A 17,562-nucleotide genomic window follows, 5' to 3' on the forward strand; every position below is an offset into this window, starting at 1 on the left:
GGAAGACAGGAAAAGAAGAGGTCCAACTTCATACCGCCGAGGGAAAGACAGCCCATCTGGGCACCCTGCATCACACTAGGATCCCAGAGAGGGAACAAGCCCTGGTGCCATGGGAGGCCAGTGCCGTCCCTGCAGGCAGGCAACGCCTCACCAAGCACCCCCGCACTTAAGGGTAGGAGCTCTGGGGTTCTGAGCAGACGTTTCCTTCCTTTTGAAGGTGGATGCACCACCAAGTCCTCGCTGTCCCAATGAAACTGCTTAAGCCACTGAGCAAAACCACTAAAAATAAAAGCATTTAATATGGGGTTTTCACATGAACACACAGAAAGGCAACAGTCTGAAACAGTACATACATAGCATATATAAATAAGGACAAAGATTAAAAATACTTTGGAAACGATAGACTCTGGGAACAGTTAGCGGCTGCTCTGGGAGGAAGCATCCTTGTGAGTCATTGCACAGGGCAGACAAATGAGACACATCCAAGCATGACAAACTCCCCTGCGCCTGTGAGACAGTGTGAACACATTGGGACTGCAACAGCCAAGGGTCCTAGAGGCTGAATCCGTTAGCCACCACCATCCTCAGCATCGGGAGCACAGCACCATGGGCTAAAGCCCAGGGCACCGAACCCCTCCTGGGACTGCCCTGTCTGGAGACTGCACCTGCCCCTTTGGCAGGGAAGGCATCTGAGACATGCAGAATGACAGGCTGATGCCCCATAGATAATTTTTCTTAGAGCTAAGCAAATCTCAGCTGTGCCAGAAGTCAGACAGAGTCCCTGAGCTACAGCGATCAGTAAGGGGAGGGCAGTGGAGAGAAGAGTTGTTTCTCTCATCTATACAGGAGCAGTGTATTTAGTTTTAGGAACAGGATTGCCTTGCCAAGCAGACACCCATACAGAGATATATGCCCTAGTAAGCTAGGGGCAATGGGGAGAGGAGGGATAGGATGAACAAATGCTTCACCCAGCAACCACCCCCAATACAAGTAAGAGCAGAAGTAGCAGGACCAGACCCAGCTCTCCCTGCGCTGCCGCTCGACCTTTGGCTCTGCCTCATCTCTGTTCAGAGGCAAAGCCGAGATCCCCAGGTCTCCACTAACAGCAGACTGCAGGGGCAGGGTAGAAGTGCAGTCAGCAAAACACACAGTGCCCTTCGGAGAAGAGCACATAGACAGCTTCAGCCTCTGGAGGAAATGATTACAGACACATCCAAAAAGCACATACTACTACCACAGCAAACAGCCTCTGCCCTTCCTCACAGCATCCTCGCCTGCCTGGTCCCTGAAGAACCAGAGCTCGCTCTTTGCTGCGACAGAGGCTCCTAACACCAGCAACTCCCAACTCACACATCTACAGTCCTATTACCCCCTACATTTTCAAGGCAGCTCTTCCAATTTGGGGTCAGACTGGGGACAGGCACCCCCAATAAAGTACCATGAACATCCCTTTGGACAGAGCAGCATGAGGCACATAGCTTTGTATCTCAAAAAAAAAAATCACAGTAAAAAAAGTGACAAATTCCAGCTAAGCTGCACAGGGCTCCAATGCCCTGTTTTGACAGCTCTAGCCAGTCAGACTGAACTCCCTGCTCACATCCTGATATTCACACCTCCTGCCACCAGTTGTCTCAGAAAGCTGTCAAGGACAGAGCTCTAACTCCTGCCAGCTGCTGGTTCTTAAAGATTAGAAGACAATTATAATTGGATTCCAGAGATTATTTGCTTCACCAAGAAGGGCTGAGAAGTGTTTAGATGGTTCCCCAGCTGATTAAATCTTTATTTCACAGTAGTGACCCTGTGTGTTTCCTACCCTAGAGTGCTTGCAGACAGGTACTTGGCAAGATTGGCTTATTGGAGCACTTTAGCTTAACAAGGCAGCTGACACTGGCCAGCTGTGATGGGGGTTTATCCCCTATCTAGATGGTTCATCTCATTTCTGCAGCTCAGGCCAAAGAGCTAAACCCGGCTCCAACCCTTTTCCCCGGTTTAATGACTAATCAGCCAGTTGCCTGACCAGCCATCCAGATATCTTGAGCCAAAGCCTTTGGCACCGTTTGCAGCAGATCACAAATGGCCGGAGGCCTCTCTCACCTCTCATGCTGCTCATGCTGTTCCTATGGTGCACACACAGCCACAAGACCCTGCCTAGTCCAGACAACCCAGCTTCCAAAGGCTGGGCTGTCCTGTCCCAGACAGCCTTTGCCAGCCTCCTGCCCTGCTCAGCTTAGCCTCCCTGGGCGAACACAAAGCAGAGACACTCCTTGCTCACCAGGCAGAGCTGTGCCACGGAAACATGAAGGCAGTGAGCAAGGGCTGCCTCCAGTTCAAGCTGAAACAGAGGGATCGTTCTCACTGCTAACAGAGGGGAGGGAGCAAAAACAAGTCAATGTGTTAAACTCAGGGCAGAAAAGCAAAAAAAAAATACAGCCTAGCAACATTGCAGAGAAAGCTGGGAGTGCAGACAGGGCCCTGCAATGCACAGGGCTCTCCTTGTAAGCAAGCACTCCAGCTCTTCCCAGAGCCAGCAGGTCAGACATGCTGCACAAGTTTTGGTTAGATAGTGGTTTGCCCCATAGTAGAACGAAATATAATTTATATACAGAAAGAAACAAGTCCCTGCAGTCTTTGCAAAGGTCCAGTTTCAAGAGCGCTGCCATGTTGGTGAGGGTTGCCGTGAGCCTGCAGCACTCCCCTCTCAGTGCAGCACATTATTCACAGCTTGCCAGGCTGGGCATTCCTCACCCATGCGTTGGTGCGAGGCAATTCAAAGGGACGATGAATCCTTGGAAAGCAGGTGGGCTCGCATGCGTCTACAGGATTCCTGGAGCAGGGAATTAGAGCAATTGAATGCTTGAGACACAGAATGCCATGCAAGAAAAGATTGACATGCTGTCCTCCCCCTGCAAGGACCCCCCACTGGAATCTGCCTCCCACACCTTCTACCCAAGCAGAGCACTAGACAAGAGGCAGTGAGCACACAGGGACAAACACAGCGGTCGGTCTTGGGCTGTACCAGCCTCTCGTCCCACTGCCACCCTGACCGGCTGTTAGCACTACCCTGTGCTGCCAGCTTCCCTCTGTTTCCTGTGACAGCCAGCCTGCCAGCTCACAGGTAGAAGGGCTGTACACACCTGGTCGGGTGAAACCCTTCAAGGCCAGGCTTCCAGCATGCCAACTGCCTGCAGATTGGCATGGAGCAGGCTGCTACAAGCCAGGGGACCGCAGCTGTCACAGAGCCCGAGACAGAGCCTTCTGTGCAGACATGGGTCTCAGAGCCCAGCAGGCCAGGTTCCCCGCAGGAAGGAGAATGAGAGCGTGTGTGTGTCACCTCTTTCCGGCCCTCCGAAGATTTCAGCTTTGCTTGAGACATGTGAGCTGGAGATCCACATTTCTGTAACTGGACAAGAGAGGGGAATAGGAGTAGAAAGCTGGGGAACGAAGTGGCATCCACGGCCTTCCCTGGGAGCAGCCTGTACAACCAGAGAAAAGCTACCACCCAAATCCACTCTTGGTTTGTCTAGGCCATGGGACAGCCCTACTACCCACAAGCAGCAGGCTCTGTACAACTTGTGGAGGAGGATGGGAGAGAGGGAAGGGGGCACAAGCCAATGCCCCAGGGCAGGAACACAGCCAGAGGGTCAACACTGGAGCGGAGGCCCGGTGCTGCCACCCCTGTCGCAATGCTGCCCTTGCCATCTGCTCTGCTCTCCTCTCAGCAGCTTCCTAAGACCTTATTTGATCATACAGAAGAAACGTGGAAACCTTCTCTTGGGCAGAGAACAGCAAGCAGCCCCCCAAGGATTGCTGAAATGAGTGCCGCAGTTGCAAACTCCCCTCACACGGTCCCCACCAGCAGCTCCAGCGGAGCTGGGAGCAGCTCTTACCAGGTGGACATTCTCTTTGCTGACTCGCTCAGGCTCCGGTGTGGCATCCCTGCTCTTCCTCTGCAGGATAACCGGGGTTCCCAAAACCTTCCGCTGCCGTAAGAAGATAGGGCTGTTGGCTAGTGCTTAGAGTGCAAAGTGAAAAAGAAAGGGAAGGAGCAGGATGCATTGCTGGTAAGCAGTTGGATGCTGGGAAAGAAAAAACGGAAGCCAAGCTGGGACAAAGATTGCAAAGCAGAACCACCTGAAATACCATGCCACTAGGCTAAGTCTGCCTGATTGTAAAGGGTTTGGGAGCTGACCTGAGGCCTGGCCAGGAGCCCAGCCTGTCAGAAGCAGGTACATGCTGCTGTGGGGCAGCCTACAGTGTGCTAACACCTGTGCTAACAGGCTAAACTACATGACCAGCGCCCTGTCAGTCCTCATCTCATCTTGGGAAGCAACCAATCCTTCAGAAAGATGCATAGATCCTACAGCCATGCGTTTCATAGATAATTACACTTTATACTAACAAGGCTTATTGTCACTGTGCTGCCTTTTCTGTCCCCAGTGGATCTGTGCTCTTTGGCAGCCAATACTTTGAACAGTCCCTACCCTTTGAGGGCCTCATTCAAGCCAGGGCAAGGCAGAAGCAGAGAGCAACATCAGAAACTCACAGCAGAGAGCATGGGTCAGAGGCTGCCTTTACCTTAATGAGACCGCTGAAGGAGCGCGAGCGGGTGCGTCGCGGCGCTGGGGATGTGGGTACATCAGAGCCAGGAGTGAGAGCTGTAGGATGCTTATTAAACTAGGAGGAAACATGAGAGCAGTATGTTAGCACAGTTACTGTGACACCAGTCCTTTGCTACTGTGTGCTGCTCTACCTGCTGCCCTCTGCCTAGAACTCAGTTCGTGTCTTCCACACCCCAAAACACAGAAGCAGCTCAGAGCTACAGGGAGAAGAAAGCACAGGAAGGCCACATCTCCCACCCAGGATTACAGGGAGCTTGGCTGTGAGGCTGCTTTGTGCTGGCTACCAGATTAGCCAAAAGCAGCAGGTGTTGGAGCAGAAAGGGGGCTGGGCAGCAGCTGGAGGCTGGCAGCCAGGACTGGTGCTGACTATGTCGACCAGTCTCTCTGGAGCAGCAGGTTGGCTGGGAATGCTCATGGGACCGAGAGGAGACCAGTTTGTCCACTCCCCGCAGGCAAGAGCGGACAAGACTTTTCCCTTTCTGAGGGAGGAAGCTCAGCAAGGCCATGATCAGGACTGGGGAACTGCTGGCTGGCAAGTCCTTGGCTTGGAAAACAGAGAGCTCAAAGCACAGCTTGGTGCAGCATGCTCCATGGTCAGCCACATCCAGGATAGGCGGCCTCCTCCTCCCTTGCCTTCTTACAGCTCTGCCCCTTACACAGCCCAAAGCCACTCTCTCCAGCCTGCCCAGGATCAGGAGCGGCTCTCAAGGCCCTGCCTTTAGCCCTGTGCCCAGGATTGTGCTGACAAGCACACCCCAAAGACATCTTGCCTCCCCACACTACCTGCCGGATAAGCTTCTTCTTCTTTGCAGAGTCAGGCATATTGTGGACGTGGCGGAAGAGCTCCTTCAGTGCCTCCTCCGTGCGCTGCTGGGTCTCCTCCTGATGGCAAGTGTCCAGCCGGCTTCGCTTCTGAGATTTGAGGGGCTGCAGCTCCTTGGAGCCAGGAGACGTCAGCAAATCCAGGTCGTCCTGGGAAAGTGGAGACAGCAGTTGCTTGCCATGCTTTAATCCAAACGAGCCACCCATCTGAGCCAGGCTGGGAAGAGTCTCATGAGCTGCCTCAACCCCAGTGAATGCACAGGGCTGTTTTCCCTACCCCTCTGCAGCAGCACTGCACCAGCAGGCCCTGTGCCAGGAAGAGGTGACAGCAATACAAAGGTGACCCCATTGCTTCTTCCCTCCCCTCCCGGATGCTAGCTGCAGAAGCCCTTCCAGGCTTGAGAAGGGTCAGTGCAGCTCCTTGCAATGCATCTTCCCTCTTCTGCAGCTATATGGGGCAGGGAAGCATTTGCTGGCAAGGCACTGACATATCTTGTCCCAGTGGCAGCAAGTAGCCTTTATCCCAGCCCCTCTTCCAAGCAGCCTGGCCACGGCAGCAGGCGCGTCTGTCTGTTTGGAAGGCACAATCCCATGAAGGAGCAGGTGCTGCGTATACTGGGCACAGGGAGCAGGTTTGCTGCTAAACAGGGGCTGGTAGCTTTCCCTGTGCTTTTGATTAACAGATGCTTCAACTCTGCCCAATTTCCCTAATGCAGCCGCCTGCACTACCACACCATATGGTTCCCTCACTCCTGCTCTCTGACAGATCCTCTTTAATGACTTGGTTTGTTTTCAGCTTCTTTCACTCACAAGGATCCCTTCATAGTACCACAGCCTCTGCCCTCTCATGGAGGGCAGGCGCTGCATTTGCAGGCCTTACCTTTGATGTGTGGGCTCTGGATCCCAGATAGTGCAGCCTGGCACACTCCCGGATGTACGCTGGGGCCTGTGACAATGAGCAGAGAAAAGGCCAAATGTATGTTTAGTGTGTTTGGCCCCGGGGCAAGAGTGGCCCTAGCAAGAGCTGCTCTTCAACCATACCACACAAGCCACTTCCATCAAGACTCAGCCGTTTAGGGCAGACAAAGCCAAGGGATTTTATGTCCCCAGTGCAGTCCCTGTTCACAGTTTCGTTTTGATGCAGGCAACCAGAACAAGTGGAACACAGAGTAAGAGCAGGGTTCCACAGGAACTTTTTCCAAGCAATTCCCCCATCTCTAAGCTGGTCAAACAGGGGCCTGACAGAGAGGGCAGAAGGGGAACTTTCTACAGGAGGATTCTTTGCAGAGAGGAGATGCTTACAATGACCAGGAAGGTCCTGAGAAGTCAAGAGATTGCCTGTTGCAGAAACACTTCCTTGGAGGAACCTGCAGAAAGCCCCACACTCCTGACTGTCCTACCACAGCACCCTGCTCTGAGCTAGACAGAGGCCCAAGACTGCAGGCTGTGCCTGTAACAGCAGTGGGTTGACTACCACTTGCAGAGAAGTTCACAACAAAATGACCTGCCGTATTAGGTATTCAGCTCTTGGCAGCACTCATCCAGGACAAGGCCCTTCAGTTTCCTTATCCTGCCAGAACCCGAGGGGAGCCCGGTCGCTACCTGCCCCCAGGAACCAGGTTTCCCAGCCGGGCAGCAGGTGCTGGGTGTCCAGCAGAGGGTGGTATTACACTGCACCGTGCTTCTGACCTGCCCAGGCACAAAGCCACCTCTGGGGCTGTCTTCCTCCTCCTGGGCTGCCTGCCCAGCAAAGACCTCCTCCCTCGTCACTAAAGAAAGTTTCTTGTAGAAATCCTCCTTCTCCTACTGCAGAAGAGAGCACCCAGAATATACACTTGACACCTGGCATCTGTCTGGACAAGGGGCATTCAGTCTCCTGCTGAAGGGCCGGGGAGAGCAAGACCCCAAAGCGCACTTACCTTGAAGAGTTTCTGAGAGTGTTTGATCATGAAAGTCACTCCATTGTTCAGCTTCGTGATATTCTCCTGAAGGTCATTTGCTGTCACCTGGCAAGGGGACACAGCCAAAGGCGCAGCATTTAGAAGGTGAGGAGGAAGGGTCTCTGCTGCCATTGCTGTCTCTGGGACATAGACACACACAGTGCCTCAGCAGGAGCCCTGCTCTGAGGAGATAAGGCAGGCAGGCATGGCTCACAGCAAACCAACAAGCAGAGCTCACAGAGCCAAAGCTGCTCTGGGAGGAGGAGAACTAGACAACTCTGGGGCCAAACAGTTCACCAGCAGCGCAAGAAACCTTGCGGAGAGATCTGCAAGGTTTGTCTGGAGTTGTCATTCTTCAAAGAAGCAGGACTGTGCCATGCTTTCAATTTTACTGAAAAAAATGAAGCATCAGTTGCAAATGAGACCTACAGCAGGTCTGGACTGAACACTAGGACTGAGTCCTGCCAGGAAGCTCCACCTCACCATCCCAGCTTCCAACCCTCATATCACTGTATCAATACTTAATCTTTCCATCTTGGTTCTTCCCTTGTAGGCCTGCCAAGCCTCTGCTTTCTACCTTGCAATATCCCACCCGCAGATACTGAGGCATTGCTCACATTTCTGGGCCATAGGATGTGGGGTGCAAACATGAGGGCAAGATTGTGGGCAGACATCTTGTTCTTGTCCTGCTTCTTGGCGGTCTGGTAGAGCAAGTCCAGCAGCAGTTTGAGCAGACTACGGTTGGGTGCGGGAAGGATCAAAAACAGCAGCTGGAGGGCTTCAATTTGGCGCTCTTTGTCTGGAGTGCTGGTCTTATTCCCCTTCTCATCAAACAGCGTCAAGTCTGCCAAATCACAAGGCAGAATGTGAAGGACATACATTACCTTCCCTAACTGGAGGCCTATTGCAACCACTTACCCTTCCCTCTTCATATGCAGATCTCCTCCAAACTCCTGCACAGTTCTTGGCCCTCCGTGTCTCTCCCCCCAGCTCCCAAGCTCCCCACCTGATGTGTTAATCTGTGGTACTCATCCCCCAGGACAACACAGTTGCTAAGAGTTGTGATGGGTTGAAGGCAAGACGGAGGAAGTTCACATAAGGTAGTTCAATAACAGTTATTAAGTACACAGAAACCACACCTCACTCAGGAGACCCCCAGACTTAAAACAGATGGAGACCCAGGTTACCAATGTGGGCTCTACTCCTCTAGGTATCTCTTTATTGCTGGAGAGAGAAGACTGGGCTAGACAGACTTGGTCTGATTCCTTACGATTTTCAGCTCCAGTCTTTCCACCATTAGGCTGAGATGGCAGGAAGATTCCTTCTTACTCTGCCTTTAAGGATCACACTTCCGCAGCCCAGTGTGCAGCTCTGTAGCATTACCAGCTTTCTAGGAGGCCAGTTCCGTTCCCTCTGCTCATCACTGCCTCTTGCTGCTCACTCACCCGCAATTTTGAGGTGGGCATGGAAGTGCTTATGTGTCAGCAGCGGCTCTGGTAATTCACCCAGGAACATCTTAAGCAGGGTGGCCACATCGTTGGAATGAAACTCCCCAGAGTCCAGGTCAATATCTGTACCACTGTTCAGAGCATCCTTTAGGATCTGTTGCCTGATGCTGTTGCCTGGCACCCGAAACAAGCCTTCTGCTCTTAGATCTGCTTGGCAGAGCGGAGAAAAAAGGCCATTGATTAATCAGAAGCTGATTCCCATCTTCTTAGTAAAGCAGTTCCCTCCCCTTTCCAGAGCTTGACAGCAAGCCTCAGTGAACTGCATTCAGAGACATGACTTCAAGCTGGCTCCCATCAGTAGAAAAAGTCCATACACAGAGGGAAAAAGATTAATACATCTGCTAGGCAATTCTGGGGAACAGTCGCCTAGTGCAGCCCCAAACTGCTACTGCTGGAGAGCTCAGAGCTTTTCACTCTTGTCTACACCAGAGACCTGAGGTGGGCCAGACAGATGCCCCTTGGGACAGGAAGACAGCAAGACAAAGTGACTTACTTTTGTGCAGATACTCGATTAGCTGGGAAACCTGTGCAATGCCTTCTTCCGTCAGCGGTGAGCCAAACACCACCCCTTTCTCTGCAGAACAGAAGATAACGTCTTCAGGCAGCTCAGAACGCAACAGCCACAGAGATGAGTGGTCCCCAAAGAACAGGATCTCAGCATGCAAAGACCAGTGCCCCAAAACACTAAGGGTGAAGGTCACAAGGACCCCCACAGATGTGAGATATCACAAGCACTCCCAAAGAAGTCACTTCATCTCACCATGCTGTACTTACAAGGGCTTCATCATCCTGCTTCTTATCTCAGCTTGATTAGTTTTTATCAGCTAAAGCAAACATTCTCTAGCTCTTGAAAAGAAAACACCACCAGAACAGATACTTCAGTTTTAAAGAGCATATCATCTGCAAGCCTGGACCTTATGGAAACAGCAAAGTGGGAAGGGCAGATGTGACAGCCTGGACTGCCCAGGTGCCCGCCACATTGGCACACTCCACACCTGGGAAGGAAAGTCCAGATTAATCCTCACTGTGGCTTGACATGCAGTGGAGCAGAAAGAAGAGGTGCAGCTATGAGAGTATGGGAGTGGGGAACAAGCACTACTGGGGAGAACAGACATGATCTGACTGGTTCACACTGGCCTCCTTTTCAGGGATGGGTAATCCCTGGAATTCCCTGATCCCAGTGAATCACTCTTCCATGTTAGCTGCCCTGGCCTGAGTACAGTAAAGTACAAAGGCTGAACGAGGAAGAACTATAAAAAAAGGATAGTAGCGAAGCAATGAGCTGGGCCCTTCTCCATACGGAGCACTGACAGCTCCTCTCACTGCTGGAGTTTGCTTTCATCTTACAGGGCTGTTACACATCAGGCACGAGCTGCCAGCTCCAGAACTCCAGTAAATAACACAGGCTACTGCCCCAAAAGAAGACAGAAGCAACTGAGCTGAAAGGAAGGAGATCCTTGCATGGGAGAAAACATTAGATGAGAAGCCCATTTAACTGAAAGGCATTTGTTGAACCAATGCAGAAAACTGTTCTTGTCCAGAGAGAGACTTCCCAGGTAAGACAGTGGTTATCCAGCAGGACAGTATTTTTTAATAAATGCAGTCTTGCTGGTGAATGGCTTTTTCCATCAGATACACACAGCCAGCATGCTCTGTCTGTCAGAAAGCTGACGCAACTCCCAGGGGCTTCACTGGCAGCAACCAGAGCCCTGAGCACCGCTTCTTCCCTCAGATGCATGTAGGTTTTGACTGCAGCTAGAGACAAGATGCTGGATATACCATACCACAACATGCTGACTGAGACCGAGAACTGGAACCACGTACAGAGCTGGTTTGTCCTGCCCTTGCACTTAGGCTTCAAAGAGCCAACAGATTTAAGAAAAGAATATTCCTCCCTTCTCCATGACCAGACTGCCAGGAGCATGGGCCACTTCTGAGGGCAAGCTGGGCATTTGCACCCCAGCTTTCTGTGGCTGAAGACTTCCCTCCTTATTGTTACAGCTGATAGCTCAGCAATCCAAGCAGTGCATTGGCTGGTCTGATAAAAGGTATCTCCCCCACAAGATTTCTCTTGCTTTTTTTTTCCCCCCTCATAGCACATTTTGATTTTACTAGCTTTTGGTCTGTTGTACTACAGATCTTACTGTTCTGTGGTGTTGATGCTCACAGCATGTGGGAAAGACCTAGTTAACCCTATGAACTTCTCTAGCAGCCTTCCTGTGCAACTAAATTTATTCCGCCTGAAGAATGTTCCACTTTCTTCCAGGACTTCTGAAATACATGGTAAGCCACCAGGAACTCCAGTCTCCTGTTAAATCAAGAACTTTCTGACCTCCCTCTGATAAAGCACATGCTTCAGTCTTGCGGTAGAAAGGAGGGCAATGTGACCTCTTGATCCACACGTTAAGATCTGAAAGGCTTGAGTGCAAAGGGAGAGAACAGTTGGCAAAAGATTCTTGTCCTCGAAGAAAATTAAACTCATTAGACATTCAACAGATAGAATCAATAGTGGCCAGGAAGAGAAGAGGAAAATACAGCTTCTTGAGACATGTAGGGTCTGACAAATTCGATTCACTTTTGAAGTCAGAAGTTGATATCTGAATGAGAATTTGATTCTCAAAGAAACTTGAAAGACGTGTCTGGAGAATGGATGCTGAGTTATGAAGGCTTAGATGTTATTGTACGATTGCTTCTGAAACTAAGGAGCAGCATGAGATTGAGTTTCCTGATGCTCAAAGAAGTTGTAAGTATTTGCAGTTTGATCAGCTCTGAGCTCTATGGTCCTTGGCCTCTGGCTTTGAAGAAATAAAACCTGTTTGTTCTAGCTGGTCTATAACACGAAGAAAAACAAATGATGGTTCCAAGATGAAACACACAGTACATGAAACTGATTTTCTCTCTAGGCACAAACTTCTTTTTCTCAGAGTTTGGCCAAGGAGTTCACAGACAGTGCCTGTCAATGCAGGGAGATACTGCCATTGCAGCCTGGGAGCGCAGCCAGCAGACTTGGAAACATCTGCTAGCTGTAGCTGTAGTGAGACACAGGGCCATGGAGACCTCTGAATGGGGGAAGGCAGAGCTCTTGGGGAAGAGAGCTAGCGGAAGAGACATCAGGTCTGATAAGAGCAGTGCTCCAGCAGAGTAAAGATAATTTAAAAAAAACGAGCTAGAGAAGGCTCACAAGCTCCTGCTAGAAGATTTTGGCAAGAACACGGAAGTTTCCATACACGCTAAGAAAACACTTTCAACTTGGTTCTTCACTCGCTTCTGTTTGTCAAGTGGCAAGTGTCTGAATTTAAGGTGTCCTGCTACTCTCCTGGAACAGAGGCAGGAGTAATAACAGGTATGAGCACAGTCTAACTGCAGTCTGGAGGCAGCGTGAAGACCTGTTTTTATGGAGCAGCAAGGTAAGTCATGGCAATATTGAATATTTCTCACCTCTAAGGATGCTTAAAGGACTTGATTTGCAGTACTTGGTTTTCCCCTGCAGTGCTGTCCAGCCCAGGGTGAGTGTATCTACCAGGGTTCAAACTGGGTGAGCCAGGAGTGGAGGGCTGAAGCCAGCATGCGAAAATTCAGCCTAAGCAGTGGAGCTGCAGAGCTTGTCCTTATGAAACACAACGGAGGAATAGGTCTGGTAGAATCAGAAACACTTAGAGAAACTATATAAAGGTTGAAGACAAAAAAAAGCCATACTCAGACATAATGATAGCTCCCTTCTCAGAGGTACTCACAATAGCAGAATTGCTCAAAGGAAGGGGAAGACTAATTAGAAGTGTTCAGCCTCAAGCTGCCAACATCTGAAGGCAGCTACCCACAGCTTCTCTGCCAGCAGACAGCCAGTCTAGCTAGGAAACCAGAACTGACGAGGGATGTGAGAGGTGCCCAGATGGAGGCAGTTTCTGTCTAGATGAGTGAGAAGGTTTAACTGAACTTATCAGGAGAACCAGGCTCCCCTTGAGTGTATGCAGAGGTGGGAGAAGGCACACGCACACACCTAAAACACCCTTTTAGTTACAACAAAACAGAGTGGTAAACGCCAGCCAGTGAAGAGAGGATCTGAACACAACTGTGCTCAAAAGCAAATCTCAGACTTCTGAGAAGGGGCCTGGGGCTAATGTTTCATAACCAAGACAGCTGAACTTGAAAGAGAAGATAAGAATAGTCAGTTTACCAGAAGAAAACTCCAGCTGAATGCTTGTCTCAGAGAGAAAGAGAAATATGTCATCTCCCAGGATTGAACCTGGGCTTGAGCAGAGTCAGTCTGCAGAGCTTTGTCACGGACTCACTGGATTGGTATGTGAATCAGAGCGGCACTGGCATTTGGATGGGAGATGCTTACAGATTTCTGAGCTTCACAGACAAGACCTTCCAGAGAGCTGGGACAGCAACTGAAGGAGACAGTGGGCCCTGAGTGAAGTCAGTGGCCTGGAAAACCTGGGCATTATTGTTCTTCATGGAACCTGATGCTCTCAGCCTTTACTGATATTCTGTCACTTATGAGGAAAGCTAATGAGCTAAGGAAAACAGAGCATGGACTACCATGGACACAAACTAGCAGAGACAAGGACACCTTGGTGTGTATTGGAAGAACCTGCAGCTTGTTCAGGCACCCCTGTCCAGCTCAGTGCTATCCACAGAGCCAGACCAGAAACACCCAGGGACCAGAGCTATATCTGTGTTGTGTGCTGCACTGAGCACAGCGAGCAGCTGACCCACTGAGGACAACCTGACATAAACCACAGCAATAATCCCCAGAAGAAGGGTACTCTAGAAGTGGCAGGGCATTTCCAGGATGAACCTCCTGGCCTCTGTATTGCTCCTTTCTAGAGGTGGCATCCTCAGAGATTACAAACATATAGTGTTAAGCATTCAACACGAGCTCAAAACAACAGGCCTACACTGAAAGTTTTGTAAACTACTTGTAACATGATGACAGTCAGCATTACCCTAAAGGTGGGCACCAGACATCATGCCATACTCACCCTTGCGCTTCAGAGACATCAGAGAACGAAAAAATCCAGAGGCTGTGCTGTTCGCCCCAGGCAGCTTTGGGTCCTCCTCTCCCATTAGCTGGGCCAGCTCTGCCCCAGGCAAGTCAATGAGCCTGGTAATGTTGCTGACAACAAGCTCTGTGAACACCTCTGGTTTTTCATGGCGCAGCTTTTCCACAAAGAAGTCAGGATTGAAGATGATCGGCTGGCTGCGGAGGGAGGAGTCATTGCAAATGACAAAATTGCAGATGGCATCACTGGAAAAAAGGGAAGGAAAAAAAAAAAATACAGTAACTCCTCATTGCTTTGTTTTTTACAGCCACCTGGTCTGCCCTGAAGGAGACATCTGCTCACACAGGAGCTACCAGTCTACACCAACAGCACTGTCTGTCTTTGGTGAGCATTCAGCACGGCGCAGTTACATTTCCCTTTTGAGCAAAAACGTTTCTGGCCTGTTTGTACAACGCAGCCCAAGACTAGCACTCCATAGCATGATGGTAACGTATGCAACACATGGCAACACCCAACTAAAACTTTCACTGTACCTACATCCTACTAGGTCAGGCAGATATGACACCCAATATTTTACATTAACGTACCACTCTCAGTCATAAATAAGTTTGGTTCTGTCTCCCTTCCTCCCCAGAAATTCACTCCCAGTGGCCTGAAAGTCTAAATCCCAATCTAAATCTTTTCATGGCCAGCTTATACTCATCAGTTCATTGCCATTCCATCATCCCTACCTTCCTATCAACAAATAGATAGTTCCCATGCCCTGGGACTTTGTTTTTAAGATCGTAAATGTGCAGTACTGACCCACAGTTCTGCTAGGGATGTGGTCAAATGCTCCCAGGTAATAAGCCGCCAACTCTTTGGTTACTGCTCTCTGCCAGCTACGATAACTGCCCAGCTATGCACTCCGAGTCTGCAGCGAGCGTGAACTCATCAGTATTAGCACAAGCCACGCCGGATCAGTCCTTGAGGAACCCCTAGTACCCTTTCTCCTAGAACATCTCTTTTCGGCTCATCCAGTTCTTGCCTCTTCTTCAGGCTGTCCTTTATCCGATCTCCCTATTCTCTACTGACGCCTATTTTCTCCATTTCATAGCTTCTCATGTGGCATGGGAAAAGGGATGCATCTGAGACACTGCTCTGCTAAGGGTTATCTGTAACAGATACTTAGCCCTACTAGAGTTAGGTAAGCTACGTTTACCATGTCTAAAATCAAAATAATGAGTTATCAAAGAGATGTCTCAGTTAATCAGTGCTCTTAATGCTCACACTTACAGCTTATCCCAATTTCCATCTACCTCTAGGTCTTCCATTACCATCTTCCCACCACTGTTTCAAACACTTCCACGCTTCTGATGTCAAGCCCACAGGCTAGAGTTGCCTAGCTTGCTTCTCCTGTCTGTCTTTTACTTAAATGTGAGGATTAGTGTCATTATTCTCCAGTCACAAGCTACTGCCCCAATGTCATACTCGGCTATAAAGTGCTGGCCTGGCCCTGTACGTTGGTGTGCCAGTTCTTCCAGGGCTCTGGGTGGAGGCTGCCTGCCCACCCAGCTTGCACACACTGAGTGCTTTCACTGTGTGACATTCCCCAATTCCTTAATCATTCTTGGGCTCTTATATAATACTTTCCTTTCCACTGTTTCAACATCCCTCCTGAGCTGTGAGCTCTCACTGAACATCATTTTCCAACAGCAGCTGCCAAGTGCACAGGTAATAGAAATGCTGTGCTGGTGCACCAGGTATCACGTCAGTCCCTTAGCTGTGGTGTGGCACCCGGGGGGAAGCACATGCTCTGCCGATCACCCCCGAGGCCACCAAAGGCTTTCCCTCCAAAGCAGGCTTTCCCACAGAAGACCAGAGCACCTTGACCTTCCTCTCCTCTCTGCTGAGGGGTGGAGGCCACGTCACCGTGTTCAGACCACGCTGGGCATCTGTGCTCACTGCTCAGCATGCCTGCCACTGAAAGTATTTGCAACCCACTGGACCTTACAACCATTGGTTCAAGCATCTGAGCACTTCAGCTACTAGTTCAGCGATCTCAGCAACTTATTGTTCTGATGTAAATTGACAGTACCTAACGAAGGGGAGGACATCAAAGCACATACTGGCAAGTCACCTGAACTCCAGCCCACCTCCACGCAGTATCTGTGAACCCAACAGTTATCTGAGCCACTGCTGTACACCTTTGACCTGAAAGACCACCTTGGCGTGATTTCCAGGATGCATGATTAAAATAAGAGAATAAAAGCTGGGACTCAGGCTCCACAAGGAGAAAGATACTTGCTGAAATCAGAGGAAACCAGGCTTTCAGCAACACTTGCATCGTGAGAATCCGTACGAAACCCTCTCCCCTTGCCACTGCTCTCCATGGATGTCAGACTCCTTCAAGAGGATGGAGAGAAGGAAGGTCTGCAAGGCAGACTGCAAGGCAATCTGCCAGATCATCTAAAATTTTAGAAAGCTCTTAAAGGCTCCCAGCTGCATGGCTCAGAGTGGCCTAGCAAGCATGCTGCTGACTCCAAATGGGGGCCATATTTTTCTGAGCACCTCCCAGCCTGTTTTTCAGCAGTTTGTTATCTGCAATAAATCAAGACCGAAATGCAACAACTCAGTATCAGCTGCCAAAAAGCAACTGCCAATCGATCTGATCATATTCGCATTTCATCGCACAGGGCTACAATGCACAAGCAAGTGCCAGCTCTGTCCATAATGTGGAGCAAGCCCTTTGCCTGAAACCCATGACAACTCATTCTGTGGCAATACAGATCCTGAGAAGGGTTAATAGCAAGTGTATAGGCCCAGTGACCCTGCCTGCAATGATCCATGCACTGTTATTCACTCACTAGCAGTTTTGTTTCCTCACAGAGAAGATATGCAAATACTTTGCAGCAGTTACATCAAGCATCACAGATTATCTGCTCCCTCTGACAATTAGATATCTAGATTCAGAGAAAGAAAATTAAACAATTTTGTCAACTAGAACTGACTGACATGACTTCTCTGCACAGCCAGTGTTACAAGTCGCACAAAATTTAACAACATTTAATGCAAAAATAGATAGAAAAAAGTAAATTTCTTACATGAGTGCTGAGAGCTTTTGGAGAGGCATTAGGAAGCAGAGACAGGGAAAAGAACTTGCTCCTTGTTTCCAGCAACAAAAGAAACCTGCCTGTCCCAGCACAGCCTATGCAAATTCCACGCATGCTACGAGACACAAGGGCGCATTATTGGGTCTGAAAGGCCCCCTTGGCACACACTGGGCATCAGCCTTCACACAGAGACAAAACAGAAAAGAAAAGCTGGACAAATTGATTCATGTCTCTTGCCAAAGGCTGCGTAGCTGGAGTTTAACGGCAAATAATTCCTACATAGAAACCGGGGTTTTGAATTAGGACCAGCATGGTATTAAGTGCTCTCCACCTGTATCCAAGAGGAATCCACAAAATAGCCCCAAATCTACCCTGTGTTTACCATGAGTAAAGCCATGCAAACACATTCCCAACAGCATCCAAGCACAACCGATGTTACGGCACTGGCAGGACAATAGCCGAGTCCCTTAACTGCACAACCCGGTGCCCAGAAACCTTGCTAGAAACACTCTCTGCCCCTGCCTTTCACACTTTTAGATCCTTTCAAAGACAAAGCACATAGATCTGCCCCTCCA

The 17,562-nt window shown here is 49.9% G+C and overlaps 1 protein-coding gene across 1 annotated transcript; it reads right to left on the minus strand.

Moving 5' to 3' along the window:
- Nucleotides 1-280: 280 nt before the first annotated feature.
- ARHGAP19 (Rho GTPase activating protein 19) lies at nt 281-17,007 on the minus strand. The gene is made up of 12 exons (XM_050899055.1): nt 16,979-17,007; nt 13,875-14,140; nt 9,383-9,463; nt 8,827-9,036; nt 7,999-8,225; nt 7,361-7,447; nt 6,322-6,387; nt 5,403-5,591; nt 4,576-4,674; nt 3,888-3,980; nt 3,332-3,400; nt 281-2,824 (listed from the first exon to the last, which is right to left on the minus strand). The coding sequence occupies exons 1-12, from the start codon at nt 17,005-17,007 to the stop codon at nt 2,768-2,770; spliced, it is 1,473 nt and encodes a 490-aa protein (XP_050755012.1). The 3' UTR covers nt 281-2,767.
- Nucleotides 17,008-17,562: the final 555 nt, after the last annotated feature.

The sequence above is a fragment of the Gymnogyps californianus genome, chromosome 6, assembly GCF_018139145.2.
Source record: "Gymnogyps californianus isolate 813 chromosome 6, ASM1813914v2, whole genome shotgun sequence".
Classification (NCBI taxonomy): domain Eukaryota; kingdom Metazoa; phylum Chordata; class Aves; order Accipitriformes; family Cathartidae; genus Gymnogyps; species Gymnogyps californianus.

Coding starts and splice junctions, on each gene's coding strand:
- ARHGAP19 (XM_050899055.1), bottom strand. CDS start 17,007: ATGCCTCTCCAAAAGCTCTCAGCACTCAT. Junction 7,448..7,998: donor ACATCCTATGGCCCAGAAAT/GTGAGCAATGCC, acceptor TCCCCTTGCCAG/GTGACAGCAAATGACCTTCA. Junction 2,825..3,331: donor CTTCGGAGGGCCGGAAAGAG/GTGACACACACA, acceptor TCCCTGCTCCAG/GAATCCTGTAGACGCATGCG.